This window comes from Taurulus bubalis (genome assembly GCF_910589615.1).
Source record: "Taurulus bubalis genome assembly, chromosome: 21".
Classification (NCBI taxonomy): Eukaryota; Metazoa; Chordata; class Actinopteri; order Perciformes; family Cottidae; genus Taurulus; species Taurulus bubalis.
In genome coordinates this window covers 3,815,936-3,833,042 of record NC_136609.1, presented here as the reverse complement: position 1 = coordinate 3,833,042, position 17,107 = coordinate 3,815,936, and the positions used below count along the sequence as shown (strand labels likewise).

Genomic DNA, 17,107 nt, shown 5'->3' with positions numbered 1-17,107 from the left:
GTGTGTGTGTGAAACAAGAAGGTGCAGTATTGATTTCCACAGCGAGTAGATTTGCTGCAGATGAAAGGAATGCGTTCATCCTCCAATGAATCCTGCCGTAGTCACGTGGGAGTTGCATCCAGTGTGATGGATTGTGGGAACAGACGGGGCTAAACTGATCAGTTACAGTCACTTGTTACACCTGTGAGAAGAAAAGATAGACCACAAAGCCCAAAAACATCTTCTATGTAGCCTCTTTTCACCTTTAGCTCGTAGCGTTAGCATTTCACTGTTTTCTTCTCTTTGGCGTGCACGTAATATAACTCAGTTTGTGTCCAACCCCTCGCTGAGTCAACACTTTACCTCGCCGTCGACGTAAGAGAAATATATCATTCGCAGCGACTGACGCTCACGCGAGTAGCGGCCGACATGCTAATTATTACTTTGGAGGGGTGTGTGGACCGCTGTCTGCGCATGCACACGCTAAGAGAGAGAGAGAGGGATGAGTTTTCTGTGCCAGACAGGAGGAGGGTTAGATGGGGGGTGTGGATGGAAGGAAGAAAGGGAGGAGGGGGATATCACTAAGCTCCATTTGAAATTGGGATTATCCCCGTCGGAGTCCCTCTTGCACTTTCTCTCTCTCTCTCTGGCATTCCTGGGAGGCTTCGACGCTCTTCCATAGAAAGGGAAAAGCGAGACTGCTGCATCAAGGAGATAATTGTCAAAGTGCTGGTGGTGTGCAGTGGGAACTGATCACCAGCCACAGACCCCCACATCCTTTACGCCCAACTTCTTAATGCCCACTCGCTTCCCCAACCCCCATCCTCGCCTTGCCAAGGGGCGAACCCGGAGAGAGAGCGAGCGACGGATTAAAAAACAGCCACGAACTTTTGAAGTGGCTCGACCTCCTCCTCTGTATTTGATGTCCCTCTGTTCCCTGCCTCGGTGTTTCCTCTCTACATCCATTAGCGTCTTCTGTGTAACGCGATCACAGACACACCCGTCGCCGGTTGCTTCTGTCTCCGCCGTGATCCCGACGTAACCGCTACGAGTCCGTCGCGTCTCAAAAGCATGCGAGCGTCTTTATGATTGTGCAAGACGCCTCTCGCACGCCTCTGCTACAACTAGGCCTTCGTTTTTTCATCAAGTGCAAAAGTACAGCACCCTTTTGTCGTTTATCGCCAGTTGAATACTCAATAGTTGAGTATTCCACCACGAACGCGGCCACACAAGACGCATCTTGTTATTAGTCCGGAGCGATACGCTCGAACAGCTGCCAGATCAGCCCTCTCTCAGACCGCCCGGTTGTTTCTTGAACTTCACACGAGGACGTGGTGCTTTTGGCGCCATCTTTAAATGGCGTACAAGACAAACAGTGGATTTCCCCCCGGTGAGGTGTGTGATGGAGCACAGGTCAGGGTTTATTCTGCCAAGGGGGCCTCTGGTTTTCTCTCCAACAAGCCTGCCCTGTCTGTGCGGAGTGAGACCGCTCATTCACGGCCTCATCGCCGCTGTAGGTTTCTTTCCCTGGAATTCCTCACACACACCCCCGAGCCCAGAGGCGTGGTCCAGGGCAGGGCCCGCTCTGCGTCTGATGCCACTCTGAAGTGCAGTCCAAGTCCGTCAGGGAGCAGGATGCCGGGTTTCCTGTCGGGGAGGAAAACAGAAGTGCACAAGCGGCCTCGTAAAGGCTGCGGCGAGAGGCCGGGTTCTCCGTTAAAAAAAACGCTCGATTACCACCGCTGGAAACGGCTGTCTAAACAACGTGAGAATCTCGCTTTGAGAGGCTTTATTTTTCTTTTCTTTTGGCGGACGCCCTCTGATATCTGAGCTTAAACAGATACGAGTCTCGCGCACACAGTAGATCCACTCACGGTGATTTCCCGGGACGTTTGGGTTGATTGCGGCGTTTGATTAGCTCCCGGACGATGAAAAAGGGAAATGTTTTTTCTGCTTGAACTTATCCTAATTGTGTAGCTCTTAAGTCCGTATTTCTCCAGAGTGTTTCGCGGAGACGCAAAAGATAAGAATGGAGCCGCTGCATTTGTGAATATAAAGTGGGAGCGGGTGGCACAGTATGCAAAAAGAGGGCCCTGGGGCCAAGATGGTGATCAGCTGAATGCAGATTTCTTATGGGCTGCAGTTTGCAAAATTCACGTGGCATAGCTTGTACCATCTCATCAAGGAGCATGCACTTGTTTTAAGCCTGAATGCCCACTTTAATTAGAGAAGCCACACTGGCAGATACTGTAAGAGTGTGGCTATCACTTGGCATAATTAGTTTGTGGTAATTAGACCATATCCTGGTTTGTTTGACATTGATTTATTAGGGTTTAAACTACCATAAAATGCACCTTGAGGATCTTTTGTCCAGCAGATAAAGAAAGGTTTCCATGGAGCTTTTAAAAGACTCCCGGTCCTCCTGGAGACCCGGCGCTCTGGGACCTTCGCGGAGTGTTTCTGACAGCTGTTTGCAGGGTGTGTGACAGCGTGGAGGTCTGGGGACTCAGGTGCTGTCTCTGCCGATTGGCCTTATCAGCCGCGGACAGCGGCGACGGCCAAGACGGGGGTCCCCAAAACAACCCCCCCCCCACCCCCCCGAGCACTCGGCACATTCACCGGCTGACGAGCGCTGACAGCCGGGCCCAAATCGCATCTCCACACCGTCCCTCTTCACCCACTCTGCAGAGTGTGTGACTGAGCGACTCTGAGTGCGTGGGTCGGGTGGGGGCGCTTCCTTGGCAATGATAAATGGGCCTCTCGTATGATTTAGCATATTCCCGGGGTGTGTGTTTTATTTGCTATAGTGCCCGCGGCTGTCTAAGAGAGAAGAGGTACACTCTAATGTAGTGGCTCTCTGTGATAATTGAATTGATGGAGCCCTGGGGGACGCGGACTTCTAGTGAATAAAACACTGTTTGGTTTCTATAACAAGTCATCTCGGAAAACAAATGTTCCAGTCGACCGTAGCTAATACCACATCCTGGAAATACTCTGAATGGGAGTTCATTTAAAGGTCCTTTTCTTTTAAATCTCATCACTGGGGTTTGTCTTCATCCTATCTGACCTGGCAACGCAAATGTGTGCCATGTGGCCAAATCCACCTCATGTTACACTTTCATTTGAATTGCTGACGAGCACACACACACACACACACACACACACACACACACACACACACACACACACACACACACACACACAGGCGCATATGCAAACACAAACAGCCGAGTGGCATGTTTTATTTATGAATGAAGAACCTGCGCGCTGCATTGTGTCCCTGATGTTTGCTTTAGCAGCGAGCCAGAGATCCGCTCCCGGCCCTTTGATTAGGCAAAGAGCTCCGACAGCAGCGGGGGGATTCTGGGTAATGAAGAGATTATTGAGCCCCCTGAACTGTACCCCCAAAAGCCGGCATGGACACTGTACAGTTGCAGATGGACAACAGACAGAATGGCCGCGCAATACTGTACACATGCACTTAACCTGATAACTGCAGCTCCTCTTTTATGGGAGACGGCACAACAAGGAGAGGCCTCTAATTAATTTAGAGGCCTCTGTGGATCTTGGAGGGTATCAGGGGGGTTCGAGTCTTCTGGTAATTCAGCTCGGATGAATACTATTACCATCTAATGCAGTCCAATTACAGAGGCGAGGTTTATTCTGGGCCCTCGCTGCAACTAATACAATTGTAGACACATGTCGATGTAGAAGTAAGAGGGAGGACGCGGTATAACCTATATGATAAAACACGCTTTTATATTTCGCCTTTTTATTTCAATGCACGCGGTGTATTGAAATCAATTGCATTCAAGTCCATTCAATCTCCAGCTTTACGTGATGATGATGAAGTCTGTCGGATGGACACATTTTTGTCATGAAAGCAGGAAATGAAAGCAGCCTCGCTTGTGATAGAGGTCAAATATAATCCCCAAACGCCCAATCTGGGCCGGTTTCAGATATATGACTCAGTGGAGTGGTATAAAATCCTACCCTGGACATTTTTTATAGATTACTTGGTCTATTCCATTTGATATTGCTATTCTTCTCCACCCCCCCACAACCATTGCATTGTTGGTTAGAGCTGCTTTGTTAGAGCTGCCAGTTGTACTCTGGTGAAACGGTGCCCTCCACAGGAGAAACAGGGTGGTGCGCCTCCTCTGGACAGACAGTCAGTGAGAGGATTATGTCCTCAAACTCTGGATTAACTAAAGCAAACATTCTCACAGAAAGTTGCCGAGCATGTCTTCATCACGTCCCACGTCCGTGTTGACTTTGAGATCTCTTCCCAGGGCGTGTTGCCTTTTTGTACGGCTTACTAAAGAATATGCTTTCAATTAGCATGTTCTTTACCACATGAAGAAAAAGCCATGAAGTTGGTGCGTCGACAATAAACATTTCGACTGGGAAGAGTTGTAATGTATCGCTCGGGCTTTCTGGCCACGTAAAGATATGGTAATGCTTGATTTAATGGCCTGAGGCCTTGTTAAATGGCTGAAATTATATATTGAACTAAAGCAATCGAGGGCTTTTTACTGCAACGTGGACCATAAATCCTGTCTTGTTATAGAGGTGGTTGGCAAGACTCCGTCAGCAGACACATAGTTGTCGGTGCTTTGTGCCGGGCGTCAGTGAGACCAAGACCAGGACTAAAGCCAACTGGCTGAACAATAATGTACATTATTACGTGTTTGCATTGAGAGGAAAACCAACTAAACTACTGGATGCTGCAGGTTTCTCCTGTAATTAGCAGTTTGTCTCATTCAAAACATATTTACAGCCTTATGGCCTGCGGTAAATATTCCTAATACACTCACATAATGCTGTCTGCCTTTACGAGTCGCCTTTCTTTCATCTCTTGGCCCATTTTTCCATAAAGAGAAGGTGAAGAAGAGCCAGAAAAAGGTTGGTTTTAGGCCAGATACATAGGTTCGGCTCTTGGCAGGGGGATGCACTGCTTTATGCCTCTGTACGTCTGGATTTACGGCGGCCATTACTCCTGACAGGCAGCGCCTCCCTGTTGTGTCGAGATCCACTTTGCATAGTAGCCGTGGATTTACAGCCGGACTGAGGACCAGCACTGGTTTTAATGGTGACTTGGGTTTAATATTCTCTCTCCTGGACCGATTCGCTCAGTTACAATCTGCTTTTGTGACAGAATTCCTGCCAAGGAGCGATATATTTGAATGAAATATGATTTGTTTAGTGCTTGCATTCCACGTAGTATGGTCACAGTACAAAAAAAAAGGTGATTTACAAGCTTTCCAGTTGTTTTGGGTATTTTTCTTTGTAGTTTTAATGTGATGGTGTCGCTTTAAATGGTAGCAGCACATGTTAATGATAACAGCATCGTCCTTTTCCCGCCACTAGATGTCCCCAGAATGCTTTTGTGTGAAGCAGCACTTCAGCATCTCTACAGCCCTGCACTGAATAATGACACGGCTTTATTACAGACACGAAAAAAAAAAACATTTGAAGTCTCTGTTGCCGACTGAAAAAGTCATCACAGACTCAGTTTACACTGCGGACAAACTTTCTGAGCAGTCACTGATCTCACCTTTCAAGTCAGATAAATATATATAATCTTTTACCCGGGACTGACAACATAATCCGCTGCTGCATTCACAGCCAGAGAACGACAGCATAATGAAAGACGTCTGCTCCGTGTTAGTCCAAATATCTCATTCGGCAATAACTGTAGCTTGGGTTGCCAAAAGAATCAACTTTTTTAGCAATCCAGTTGTTCTCTTTCACCTCCAACCAATTTCCAGTGATGTTACAATCTTATATTTTTTACATTTTCGGCTGATATTCCTGACAAGATGGTGACAGATGGTTCACCGCTTGAGCCTTCAGCCCAAAACAAATGGAAGCAATTGCTTTGTAATAAATAGTCAGCAGCCGGAGACCAAAACCCTCGGCCCCAAAGTTCCTCCGCAAAAAACTCCCGATGCCAAATTTTGTCCCCGACAGAGTCTTTGAAGTGAGGATGTTCCTCTCGTTTGGGAGCAGGTGGCCGACGGAGAAGCATCCAATTAAAAAGAGAAAAGAGAGATTTTCATTCTGAGGATGACCCAAAACATCCAAAACACTTAAGACCACTTAAGAGCCCTGTAGTTAGTCATCAATAGTTGTGTAATAGATATAATGGGTAATGTGGAAGCACATGCGCTGACATTAAACGGGAAGTGAGAGTGCAGAGAAAGATTGAGGCTGATGTTGTTTGACATTTAGTGTGAACTTTCTGTCACAGCAACAGAGGAGAGGGGCGCTTCATTAAGAGTGTTTCAAAGTAACAACAAACTATGGAGGTGATGCCGGTCCGGCTGCGCAAATGTCATTCTTTTATTTTCCCTAACCTCCCGAAGCACGACGGAGAACCCGGGTGACCTGCGTCGGATGTGAGACAAAAGAAGGATGTTTGAGGACATTTTATCAGAGATTTCTTTATTATTTTTCGATGATCATGATGTTGAAACATTCTATTTCCACTTACTCTTCTCCATGGATTCAAGGCCATGAACGTATGACTTTGGGATGTTCTTTTGAGTCTTTCCGGCCACACACCACTGACACTTTCTTCTTCTTTTTGTTTTTGTTTTGTTTCCACAGCGAGAAAAGCTGATCCACGAGCTAGAGGAAGAGCGACGCCTGCGACTGGAGAGCGAGAAGCGTCTCCGGGAAGTGACGGAGGAGTCAGAGCTGGGACGGGCGCACATGGTTTCACTGCAGCAGCAATTCTCCAGGTAAAAAAGACGGAAACCCTGATACCTATTGATCAAAATCAACGGCGGCAGCAGACTCGATCATCTACTAGTAATGAACATGTACAAGCATTTTAAAAACGCCTTTTCTGGACAATGAGAATCAAACGTTGCTTTTTGGGCCACGGGATGAGTCACGATGATGGACGTTACAAGCTACGAGCTACGTCGTAGCATTCCCCGCCTCTCCCTCCACCCACATGTCCTGTCTGTCATCGCTCATCTTCCAGCGAGTAGATTAAGTCAAAAACATTTGGAGCACACAAATCAAAACCAAAAAGTTTCAACTTTCCATCCCTTTTCAATAAAAGTCATTGACTGTCACCACTCTGTCTTTACGCCCTCAGAATCAAAATGGCCGCCTCGCCCTTCCCTTTTCCTCATTTCTTCGTTCTCGCCATTGCATCTGAGCACCTCGCTGATGTTCCTCCTAAGTCCCTTCACCTTGTCGTCAGCAAACGACGGCTCGATGTGATGCGCTCGCTTCAAAGAGGGAGAACTCCTAAAGCGTGACGTTCTCAAACAATGCTGCTGTCATAACTCCGGTAACCTCAAATGTGCGAGCCGCCCCTCCGTCTCGCGGCTGCTGAGGTGTGACAGAGCGGCGAATCAGGAGTCGGAGCCCAGTTGACGCCTTAATTAGGCGATAGGCATTCAGTGCTTTACTGCAGCAAGAAATGGAGTCCAGAGGATTTCACATTAACTGCTTATCTTCTCATTAAGTTGGTGGAGGAAATCCTGTACATTTTAATGGTCCCAGAGCCGTAGTGCAGATGAGAGCAGCGGCCCCGCCAGGGGAAGAATCAAATACTTAAGAGCCGTTCCAAAGATTTATCACAGGTTTTTAAATATTCCATTGAAGTGAACTCAGTGGTGTTTCTTGTCCTAACATCCTTTTTTCCAGGCAGACTTTTACAGTTTACAGCTTCTACCACAGGAGCTAAGGGTCCTTTAGTTGCAGCTTTTTTTTTAGGGCGTTTCAACCAATTTATCTTCGTTTTGTACGCCATTAGAGGTCCATACAAGTTATGGTTTACAAGTTACAATTTCCAGTTGCTATTTCAAGACTTCCTGTTCAGTCAGAGTTAAATAAATCGTCACAAAAACCAATGCTGTGCACCTGCACGTCTCCACGTCTTTAAAGTGGCCGGATGTGCTTGTATTGCTGAATTAGCAGATAGCAGAGCGGCAATATGGGAGTCTGTGTCTTGCAGCCAGAGAACGCGCCGCACTTCTATTAGGTGGGAAATGTATAAAGCTTATCCCTGATTGGGTCCTGCGCAGGTCCCCATGGAGACAGATGAATTTGATGAATTTCGCCGTGGCAGGGGTCGCCCAGATGGATCGTTCTCATTGGACGCTCGGGCGGCTGCCGGCGAGACTGCGGCTCTGCATTATAGACAAAGATTCCATTATGTGCCCCCAAAAAAGCGCTTATCGGAGACGGGGATGCTCGCCCAACCTCGCCACCTCGCTCAGCCGTCGTCATTCCAGTCGCGTCGCCCCGTTGTCATCGTGCTGAATTGCTGTAATTTCCGTCAGTGTTTTTGTGAGTCCGTGGGGAACCAAAAGTTCAGCTGCTCGCCTTCCACAAGTTCCAACGATATCTCCCTGCAGGGCCGCACAACACACGCTAACAGGATTTCAGTCTGCGTCCACGTCCTAATCTTTTGTTTAGTGTTCATCTGAATGCGAACAAACAAGTGTACCGAGCGTGTGTGTGTGTGTGTGTGTGTGTGTGTGGAGAGTGTGTGTGTACGCGTACCTGGCCCTGCAGTGGATTAACACACATCCCGCGGCAGCCAATAACTGCTGGCTCTCTGCTGTGGTGGCAGATGGGACATCAGTGAGGTCACTTTAATTAGAGACTTACAAGCCAGGAAAAAAAGAAGAAAAAAAAAGATAACTCGGTCTTCCCATGGACCTCTGCCCCACTTCCGTCCACTGTTTCCAGTTACTGGCTTATGGTTTCACTTCCCGCCTCTTTTAGCCGTGTGTTTGTTGCACATTAGGGGAATAGAACCCTCAGTTAATCAAAGTGTCTTTTGAGATAACGCGCCGCAAATCATGGTAAGTGGACATCCAATCTTTTAAATAGACTGGAATCTGTTTGACCTCGGGCAACAATTGATTTGCGTATTGTTAATTCATTGAGGTTGTGCTTTGAATGATGGGGATGGAAGTGGAATCAGGCCGGTAACAGGCGAAGCAATTTGAATGATGAAAGCCGGCCGAGTGTCGGAGCAAAGATATCAAACTCTATGCAGATGAGAGCGGTAAATGGATTTCTCAAAAACATCGGCAAAAATAAGGGCCAGTTAGATTCAGCTACATGCTTTCTTTCTTTTTTTTAAGCTTGCTCCAGGAGACAGAGGTGTTCTGTGATGATATGAGACAAAAGGTAATGAGCTGCTTGGAGTCGCACACACGAACAAACAAAATCCAACAACAAAAAGGATCAGACAGTCAGTCCTGGAGCCAGACGACCTCCGGGGAATCTTACGGCCTTTGTGTGTGTGTCTGTGTGTGTGTGTTTGCCTCAGTGCGTCCCTGTAACACAGGGGTTGAATGCGAGGCAGGGATCGGCGAAACTGGAACAACTGCCTTTTCTTTTTTTCCACTTTCATCCGCTCAAGAGCTCAATTTGCGTGTGTTTTCACGGCTGAGATCAGAAAAGGCTGCATTCCTCAAGTGACCGGCCGTTTAGCTCCAGACATAGGTGTACACACACACACACACACACACATATCCACACGCCCTGCCCCCAACCAGTTGGGCTGTGAGCCTGGTGGGTCACATGCCCGGCCCCTCCTGACTTTGGTCAACCCCCCAGGGCTTCACCACCACTAGCAGGGTCTGCCGTCATTAAACTCCCAACGGATTAGTGGGAGACTCCAGCCCTCGACTCAGCCCACCCTGGACGTCCCGCTACTACCATATGGGCAAGACATTTTAGGAGCCAGGGCCGGACGGAGAAGAGATGGAGGGAGGGGGCCGCGACCGAGAGCCGCTCGGACAACTCTGCGGTCTTGAAACGAGCATAGAAGTATAATCCACCCGAGTGCATTTTGGACGTCTATCCAGCGAGGAGGCTCCGGCGTCCACGTCTCCCAGATAGGATGACCGGCGAGCAGACGGGGACATGGGGGCCGCTGGGGGCCCTGCGGGGCCTGAAGATGAGGCAGACGGTCGTCAGGTAAGGAAACGGCGGATTCATTTTCTCTGTTAACGGAAGTCGGGAGAGTTGTTTGGGTTCAGCCTGCGTTCTGATCCTCTTAGAGACTTCATTGTCGTCACTCCTCTGGCTGCTGTGGAGATTAGACACTCCTCGAGAAGGGAAAAGCGAGAGGCCTTTTGTTGGCTGCTGCTCACGAGTCTGCTCACACACACCCAACACAGGGGCTCAGGTTCGATATCTTGACTTCTGAGATATTTGTTGTTTTTTTGTCACTGTTGTTCTCTGTGAGGCATGCGAAGGTAAACCACTTTGCTTTAAGATAGTTCAGAAGCAAATTCCTCTTGACTCGGCGGTCAGATCACAGTCATTGGGACCCAGAACACACATGCACTCATCAGCAAAACGGAGGCGTTTACAGGCCGACCCGGTTCCACTCGACTCTGAATCACTTGAAGGGCCCTCTTCGTGGCAGGATGCTGGGAGACTTACGGCTAGACTAACAACAACAGCAGACGATGACTGGTGCCTGCAGATTTACGGCTCAGCAGCGTATTCTTTCTGCACATTACTCAGTGTGTGAAAACATGTGTGGATGAAACGTGTGTGTGTGTGTGTGTGTGTGTGTGTGTGTGTGTGTCGGAGGACGATGATGTAAACAGGCAAGAATTGCAGCGCTTTTCGAAGTCTGTACCTGTTGTTTAGACAGTCACGCTCAGGTTGAGCTCCCTCCACGGTCTGCAGAGTAAAGTTTCTGAACTGCGTGTGTGTGTGTGTGTGTGCGCGCGCGTGATGCATTCATGTGCTACTCTCATTACCGCCGCACTACTCAGACTGCACAGCTGGACCGGCAAATTTGCTCAGGGAGGGAGCGGAGTGATTGCACTGTGTTTGCAGATCAATGCCCTCTCTTCTAATCATCTCAACATCTCAGCCACGCCCCGGACCGAGTGTCTTAATTTGCCCCCCCTCACCTCCCTGCATGCTTTTTGGCGGCTGCAGAGTCCAGCCGGATGAATCGGGCCCCTGTTCGGGACGACACATCTGGGGTCATTAACAGGATGGAGGGGTGGGGGCGGTCAGCCTTTTGAAGTTACTTCCTTACTCCGGCCCAATGGGGACGGCAGCTGTTAAATAGATAATAGGTGTCTGGACTATTTTTGGGAGCACCTCATATTTAAAGGATCTATTGGTCCATTTCACCCCCTCTCTTCCAAATTTGAGCGAGGAATTACATGTGATTGAACTTAATTTGGGTTGTTCTACTCTATCGCTTGCACTAAATCACCAGCTTTGGTACCAATCTTCCTTTTTCTTTAAAAAAAGAAAGAAAAGGGGAACAAAGTCTGTTCCATTCCTAAGCGCCGCGCTGGGTTTGCGGGTCAAAGGGCGACCTATTACTTGCTTGTAACTATGCCAGACGATCACAAACACTCACTCACACGCTCGCTCCACTCGGCTAACTTTCGCCTCGGATTAAACACGCCGGTTATGATGTTTGCAGGCGAGCTGAAAGAGGTCAGATCACAAGCTTTTGTGGAAGTAGGGCATCCGTCACCACATCATGATAGCTCGCCTGTTCTCTGTGGCCTGAAGCCAAACTTTGCTTCATGGTCGCAGTATAGATTCGGGTGTCGGGCAGCTGCTTTGGTCGACACATATGCTAGAATGCTCTGTGCATCGTGTTTTATGAAGTCACTCTGCATGTGTGCATCATATGAGCAACAAAAAGGACATTTTAATAGAAAATACGCCTCAGCTCTCCCACCTGCCTCTGTGATTTCTTAACATTAACTTCAAAGATTATAATATTTATGAAAATACTCTGCATGGCAAATAGTTGACGTCATGTTTTATATGCATCATCCGCCCCCGCTCCATCTTCCCCGGCGCCTGCCGTAAGTAATGGACCCCATGCTGTCGGTGTGACTGTGGTTTCCCACTGCGGTGTCTTCCCTCCGTCTCCTGTCTCCGTCTCACATGTGGGACACACATGGCTGAAACCTATCGAGAGACAGGCCTCCATCCAGCGAGATGCTCTGGAGGACTGCCAGCTCCCTCATTGCTAACTGCTTCCTTTGGCCAGTGGTGAACATGTGGGACGCCATCATGAATACGCTCTAAATCCTTCCAAATGTAGTGGGATTGGAGGGATGAAAGAGGAATAACCTAAATATGCTTCCCTCCATATGTCTCTTTTAATTCACCCTCCTTGCTGACTCGTCTTCGATTACACCCAGTCGGAGACGTATCAATTCATTGTTTTATTATGTGCAATTAGAAGCTAAATATATAGAATGAAAGAGCTTAGTAAACTGTTATTTATGTGAATCAATAAGATGCTAAATTGGCATCTCGTGCAGTTATTCTTCACAGCAGTCGGTCCGCAAATATTGGAGTGAAATATGACTTTAAGGGAATACTAAATGCTATGGCCTCTTGATCTCTTACACCGTGGCATGTGTGTCTTGTTGATGAGGTTAAAGGTCGCGGACGGGAGTCAGCGGTCACGATGGGGCGAAAACCTTTGTAATGCTACCCCGCTGTAACGTGCATGACTGATGTGCACGACTTTTACAGCTCTGACCTGTCCTCAAGGCCATAAACTGGACCAACCCCTTCACAAAAAGTGTCTCGTTTAGTTAGTTTGCTCTCTCTCTTCATTTGGGTCACGTCTCCGAAAAGGGTCTCCTCGCATGTTTTCTGCAAAACAGCTCTAAAAGGATAAGAGTGGCTTAGCGTCGGGTTAAGCTAGGCAATCATTCAGTGGGCGTACATAAGTGATTTGATGAAAAGGAGTCTGAGAGGAAGAATGGATATTCTTGTGCCGAAACGGACAGTTCCGTAGGTCCGATAAGGCGATTGCAGCCGTCGGCCCCCGATGGCCTCCATTCAGCCTCACAACCAGGTGATTGTTCTCCCTATCATCTCAGCAGCTTAAGGATTTTCCAATTGTTCACCGGTCAAATCTGATTAGAGGGTCTCGGCCGACCTGAGCCGCTGACAGCGCTGATAAAGTGAGAGTGTAAGCGGAGACGAGCCGAAGCGTCTCCACTGATCTCTGGTGCTCGCCGTCATTTAGCTTCTCACTTGCTAGCATGAGATGTTCAGAGGTTTGACTCTCAATAATAATAATAATAATAATAATAATGTTACAACTTTGCGTTTTCTGTGGCTCAAGCTTACCATGGAGTTTATGATGTCATCTTTATCCTGAGCGGCAAGTCTTGTTTCCAAGTGTTCTGAGATAAAGGAACAACAGGCTTTTAGTTTGAATTCTGAATTTTCACAAGCTAGCTAATATGCTAGCAGCCCACATATCCAACCTGTAAATCTGAGACGGCACTCACAGATCTCTGATCGTGCAGCGAGTGTCCTGGCATGCAGCCCTTCTTGCACAGAAAGTGTTGATTTTTTTGCAAAGCTAAAGCCTCTTAATCACCAATGAAGAACCACACACAAACACACACACACACACACACACACACACACCAAACAGGGGGATCCCTGTCCTTCGTCGTGCTTCATCCCTGCGAGTCCATCCCCTGATTTCCCGTCTGATCCGAGACTACCGACGTGCTCGCCTCCCAGCGGGGGCCCTCCTCCTTTTGGAGAGGGCTTAACGCGGGACATATGGGAAAGTCTTCGGCTGCCAGATCGCTGTCTATGCACGGAGCCGCGTGTCGGATAATGACACGCTGGAGACGGAGAACGAGAACAGGAGATCTGCTGTCCCGGGCCACGGGACAGACCACGCTGCCGGCCCATTGAGCGGAAAGCACTCAGGCTTACATGATGACTGCATGGCCTATTTCAGCCCAGAGACCCACATTTTAAGCAATAGCGTCTAGGTCACGGTACAGATGTCCCTCCACATGGAGCTCAGGGAGCGGGAGAGAGAAACTCAAGATGGGGTAAGTTTTTTCAAGCTCCGATTGTCAGCTTTTGAGGGATCTTTGGAGTCCTTTGATCATTTTTTTTTTCCGGGGCTGTGACGAAATGCGTCGTCGAAAAGCCACTGCAGCTTCATTTTGAATAGAAACAGTTTGGAATGAAGCGCTCCTTCGTTTGAAGTCTCGGGCGTCATTGTGACTTTTGACAGCTGAGTCGTAAAGAAAAAAGAAGAAGAAGAAGAGGAAGAAGAAGAGAGGGAATTTTTCATGCGTTAACCGCAGGTTTGTCAAGCAGCTGGCACCAGACGACACACAGCATTTCACCTCTAATTGTCCCCGTGTGTTCTGATGATGCATCACTTTGTTCACCTCGGAGCTGTCGACGTGTCTGTGTGTGTGTGTGTGTGTGTGTGTGTGTGTCTGTGTTTGTGTGTGTGTGTGGAGAGGTTGTACTAAAGAGCGTCGTGCCTGCAGGCTGGGAATTGATTGGACCCTTAATTGTATTTCCTGGACTGCTGACGAACGCCACGCTTGAAATTCAACTTGTGCAGCGCCGGGGTCAGAGGAAGTCAGAATTTGCTTTCTCCTTCACACACGTGGCCTTAAAACACACACACACACACACACACACACACACACACACACACACACACACACACACACACACACACACACACACACACATTCGTCCTTCCTTCCTTCCCTCTCTCCTTCCCCGAATGATGTTTTCAACAGGTCCTCGGCAAGCACTTTTGTGATTAATCACACTATCACTCTGAGCAGGACTGTGTTCTTTATGTAAAGTAATGCTCTGTCATCTGAGAGTTATAATCCATCCATCATTGGCGCTTAGCAGACTCTCTCTCACATATAAATAGGTTTCAGGAGGCTGAATTTACAGTACTGACAAATTACACTGTTTATTTTACAGGATGTTTTGCTGGACGCTTGTCCCGATCTGTTCTTCAAAGCATTTACTGCTTAGATTTAATTACTTAAATGTACTTTGTTTTCTGCTTTTGGAATCACTTTATAATTAGCTCTCTGGTACATAAATGCTAATACATAATTATTGCTTTTTTGGTTGTAAGCGCTTTGCTGGTATTAGTAATCAGCGCACCATCGATGGTGATTACTGGGAGGTAATTGTGCAACGTGTTGTTTGTGTTGTTGCTCTGCATGAGTTGCCAAATAAAATGAGATGATAACTAGTAATTCAAGCAGAATCCTGCATTCAGCTCCAGCTAGAAACATTATGGATGAATTGTTGTTTTTACCCAGAATATAAAGCATCTTCTCAAATAGGCCTGGTCTTTCTGTCCACATGAAACCTCTCTAGTCTCTTCAGCGCTGCTGATCTTCAAAGTCCTTCAGTGCTCTTCCCCGGCCGTCAAAAAGTGCCAAAGTCTGTCCTGCACATCTGTGCTTTACGTGACTTTGAAATGGAAGCAGGCTGCAGCTCCGTGGGGCTGTTTGGAACCACAAAGGGTTCCTTTCAGGTGTTCCAGAGTGCCACGAACGCCTCAAAACAGCCTCCCCCTCCAGCTGCAACACGAGGAAGCAGGCATCAAAGTGCTTCTTACCATCCTGCCACTCTGTCATGCGAAGGTCATTGAGGTCACACTGGGATGTTTCGTCAGCAAACCCTGATTTCATTCACTTAATCTTGCATTTGCCTCTCCGGCTCATTTGGCACATGTTGCCATTCGTGCAACATTAGAATAATTTGGACTCCATCTGTTGCCTCGCCTCTTGATATTTCCCTTATTTCAGGTTTAATTTGAAAAGTCCCACATTTACATATCCGTCCTGCACGTGTCCACTGGCGGCTTGTTATGGATTTTTAGAGGAGCAAAAAAGAAACGGAGAGGAAATGTCACTTTTCCAAATAAAAAGCAACAGCTTTTTTTTTTGAGTTAAGGAAAAGAATGCAGACGGACCCGCCCCTCAAGGCTGAGGAATTTGAGAAATGGGTTAAATATCCTTTTTATTGTGCCGTAAAAAATAGCAAATGTCTTACAGGACTCTGTAAATTCCTTTAAACCAGAGTTAGTTTTTTGCAAGATCGCCGGGTATTTACCCTTCAGAAAAACAGATGCTCACCTCTGTGACCTGAATGTCATTATAAGATGTAAGATTACACCAGGGGCCCGCACCGGGGCTATATCTGTAGGTGGTCACCTGCCGAGAATCCCCTGCTCGCCATGCTGGTCATGCCCGTCAGCGAGTCCTTGACCCGGTGTCAGCGTCTCCGCACTTTAAAGCCGTCTGTGTCACGTCCTCTTTGCTCTATAGGTTTGTGCTGATTAAGGCCGGCATTTAAAGCAGGAACTGGAGCAATCTGCCACCGAAGTGTTCAGTCAGCAGCTAGCGGCCTGATTACAGCCGGCTTTATGGCTCAGCCCCGGACAGATGGTGCAGCTAGCGGCGTCCTGCCCGCGCTCGCTCTCACCCGCTGTTGCCACAGCCATGCAGGGCCGAGCAGGGCTGCACTTGGAGATCATTACATAAGCAAGGATGGAGCATATGCATGCTATTCTCAAGTGATTGAAATCACTAGATACTGTGTGTTAACCAGCAGGGTTTTTCTTGAGACTGCACATTCCAGGACACATTACATAAAACTTTACACTTTAAAACTAAACACTTTAAATAAAGCTGTTCCCATTTTCTCTGCATGCACCGTCTCATACATTTAATAACATTGCCTTTCAGTTTTTAGGTTACTGGGAACAAAAACTATCAATAAAGTCTTTTAGGCAGATTTTGTAACATTTGGACACAGCCAGGCTAGCTTTTTCCCTCCGTTTACAGTCTTTATGCTAAGCTAAGCTAACTGGCTCCACAGCTCCACATTTAACAGATAAACATGAATCATAATTTTCTCTTCTAACTCTCATCAAAAAGTGTTAAATAAAAGTAATAATTCCAAAATAATTAACTATTTATTTTACGATTCATCTTAGTTTAATAGTTAAAACTATCCTGATCTATGCAAACAGTTGAAGTTTTCAAGAAATTGGTTCCTACTAATGAGATAATAAGAAGTCATGAGTTTGGGATGGAGAGAAAATGAGGAGACTGTTCTTGAATGTGAATTAAATGAATCCCACCCAACACATTAACGTCCATTTAAATGATGTATTTCCTTTTCTTAAACACTTTTTTATCCCTATTAAAATTTCAAAAAGTCCTGGTCATCGTCTTGTGTCATTTCCCTGTGAATCAAACCAGTAAAAAAAGAAAAAGAGAGTGTGATGAAATCAAAAATGATTCCCAACTGACTCCCTCAAAGC

At 47.2% G+C, this 17,107-nt stretch overlaps 1 protein-coding gene across 1 annotated transcript in view; it reads left to right on the top strand.

The window, feature by feature from the left end:
• Nucleotides 1–17,107, top strand: part of LOC306753119 (nck-associated protein 5-like) — a gene marked incomplete at its 5' end in the record, with an annotated part of 107,158 nt that overhangs the window by 56,869 nt on the left and 33,182 nt on the right. The window contains one exon of the mRNA XM_079236962.1: nucleotides 6,592–6,725. Coding sequence (XP_079093088.1) covers nucleotides 6,592–6,725 — 134 coding nt within the window. The remainder of the gene's footprint in view (nucleotides 1–6,591; nucleotides 6,726–17,107) is intronic.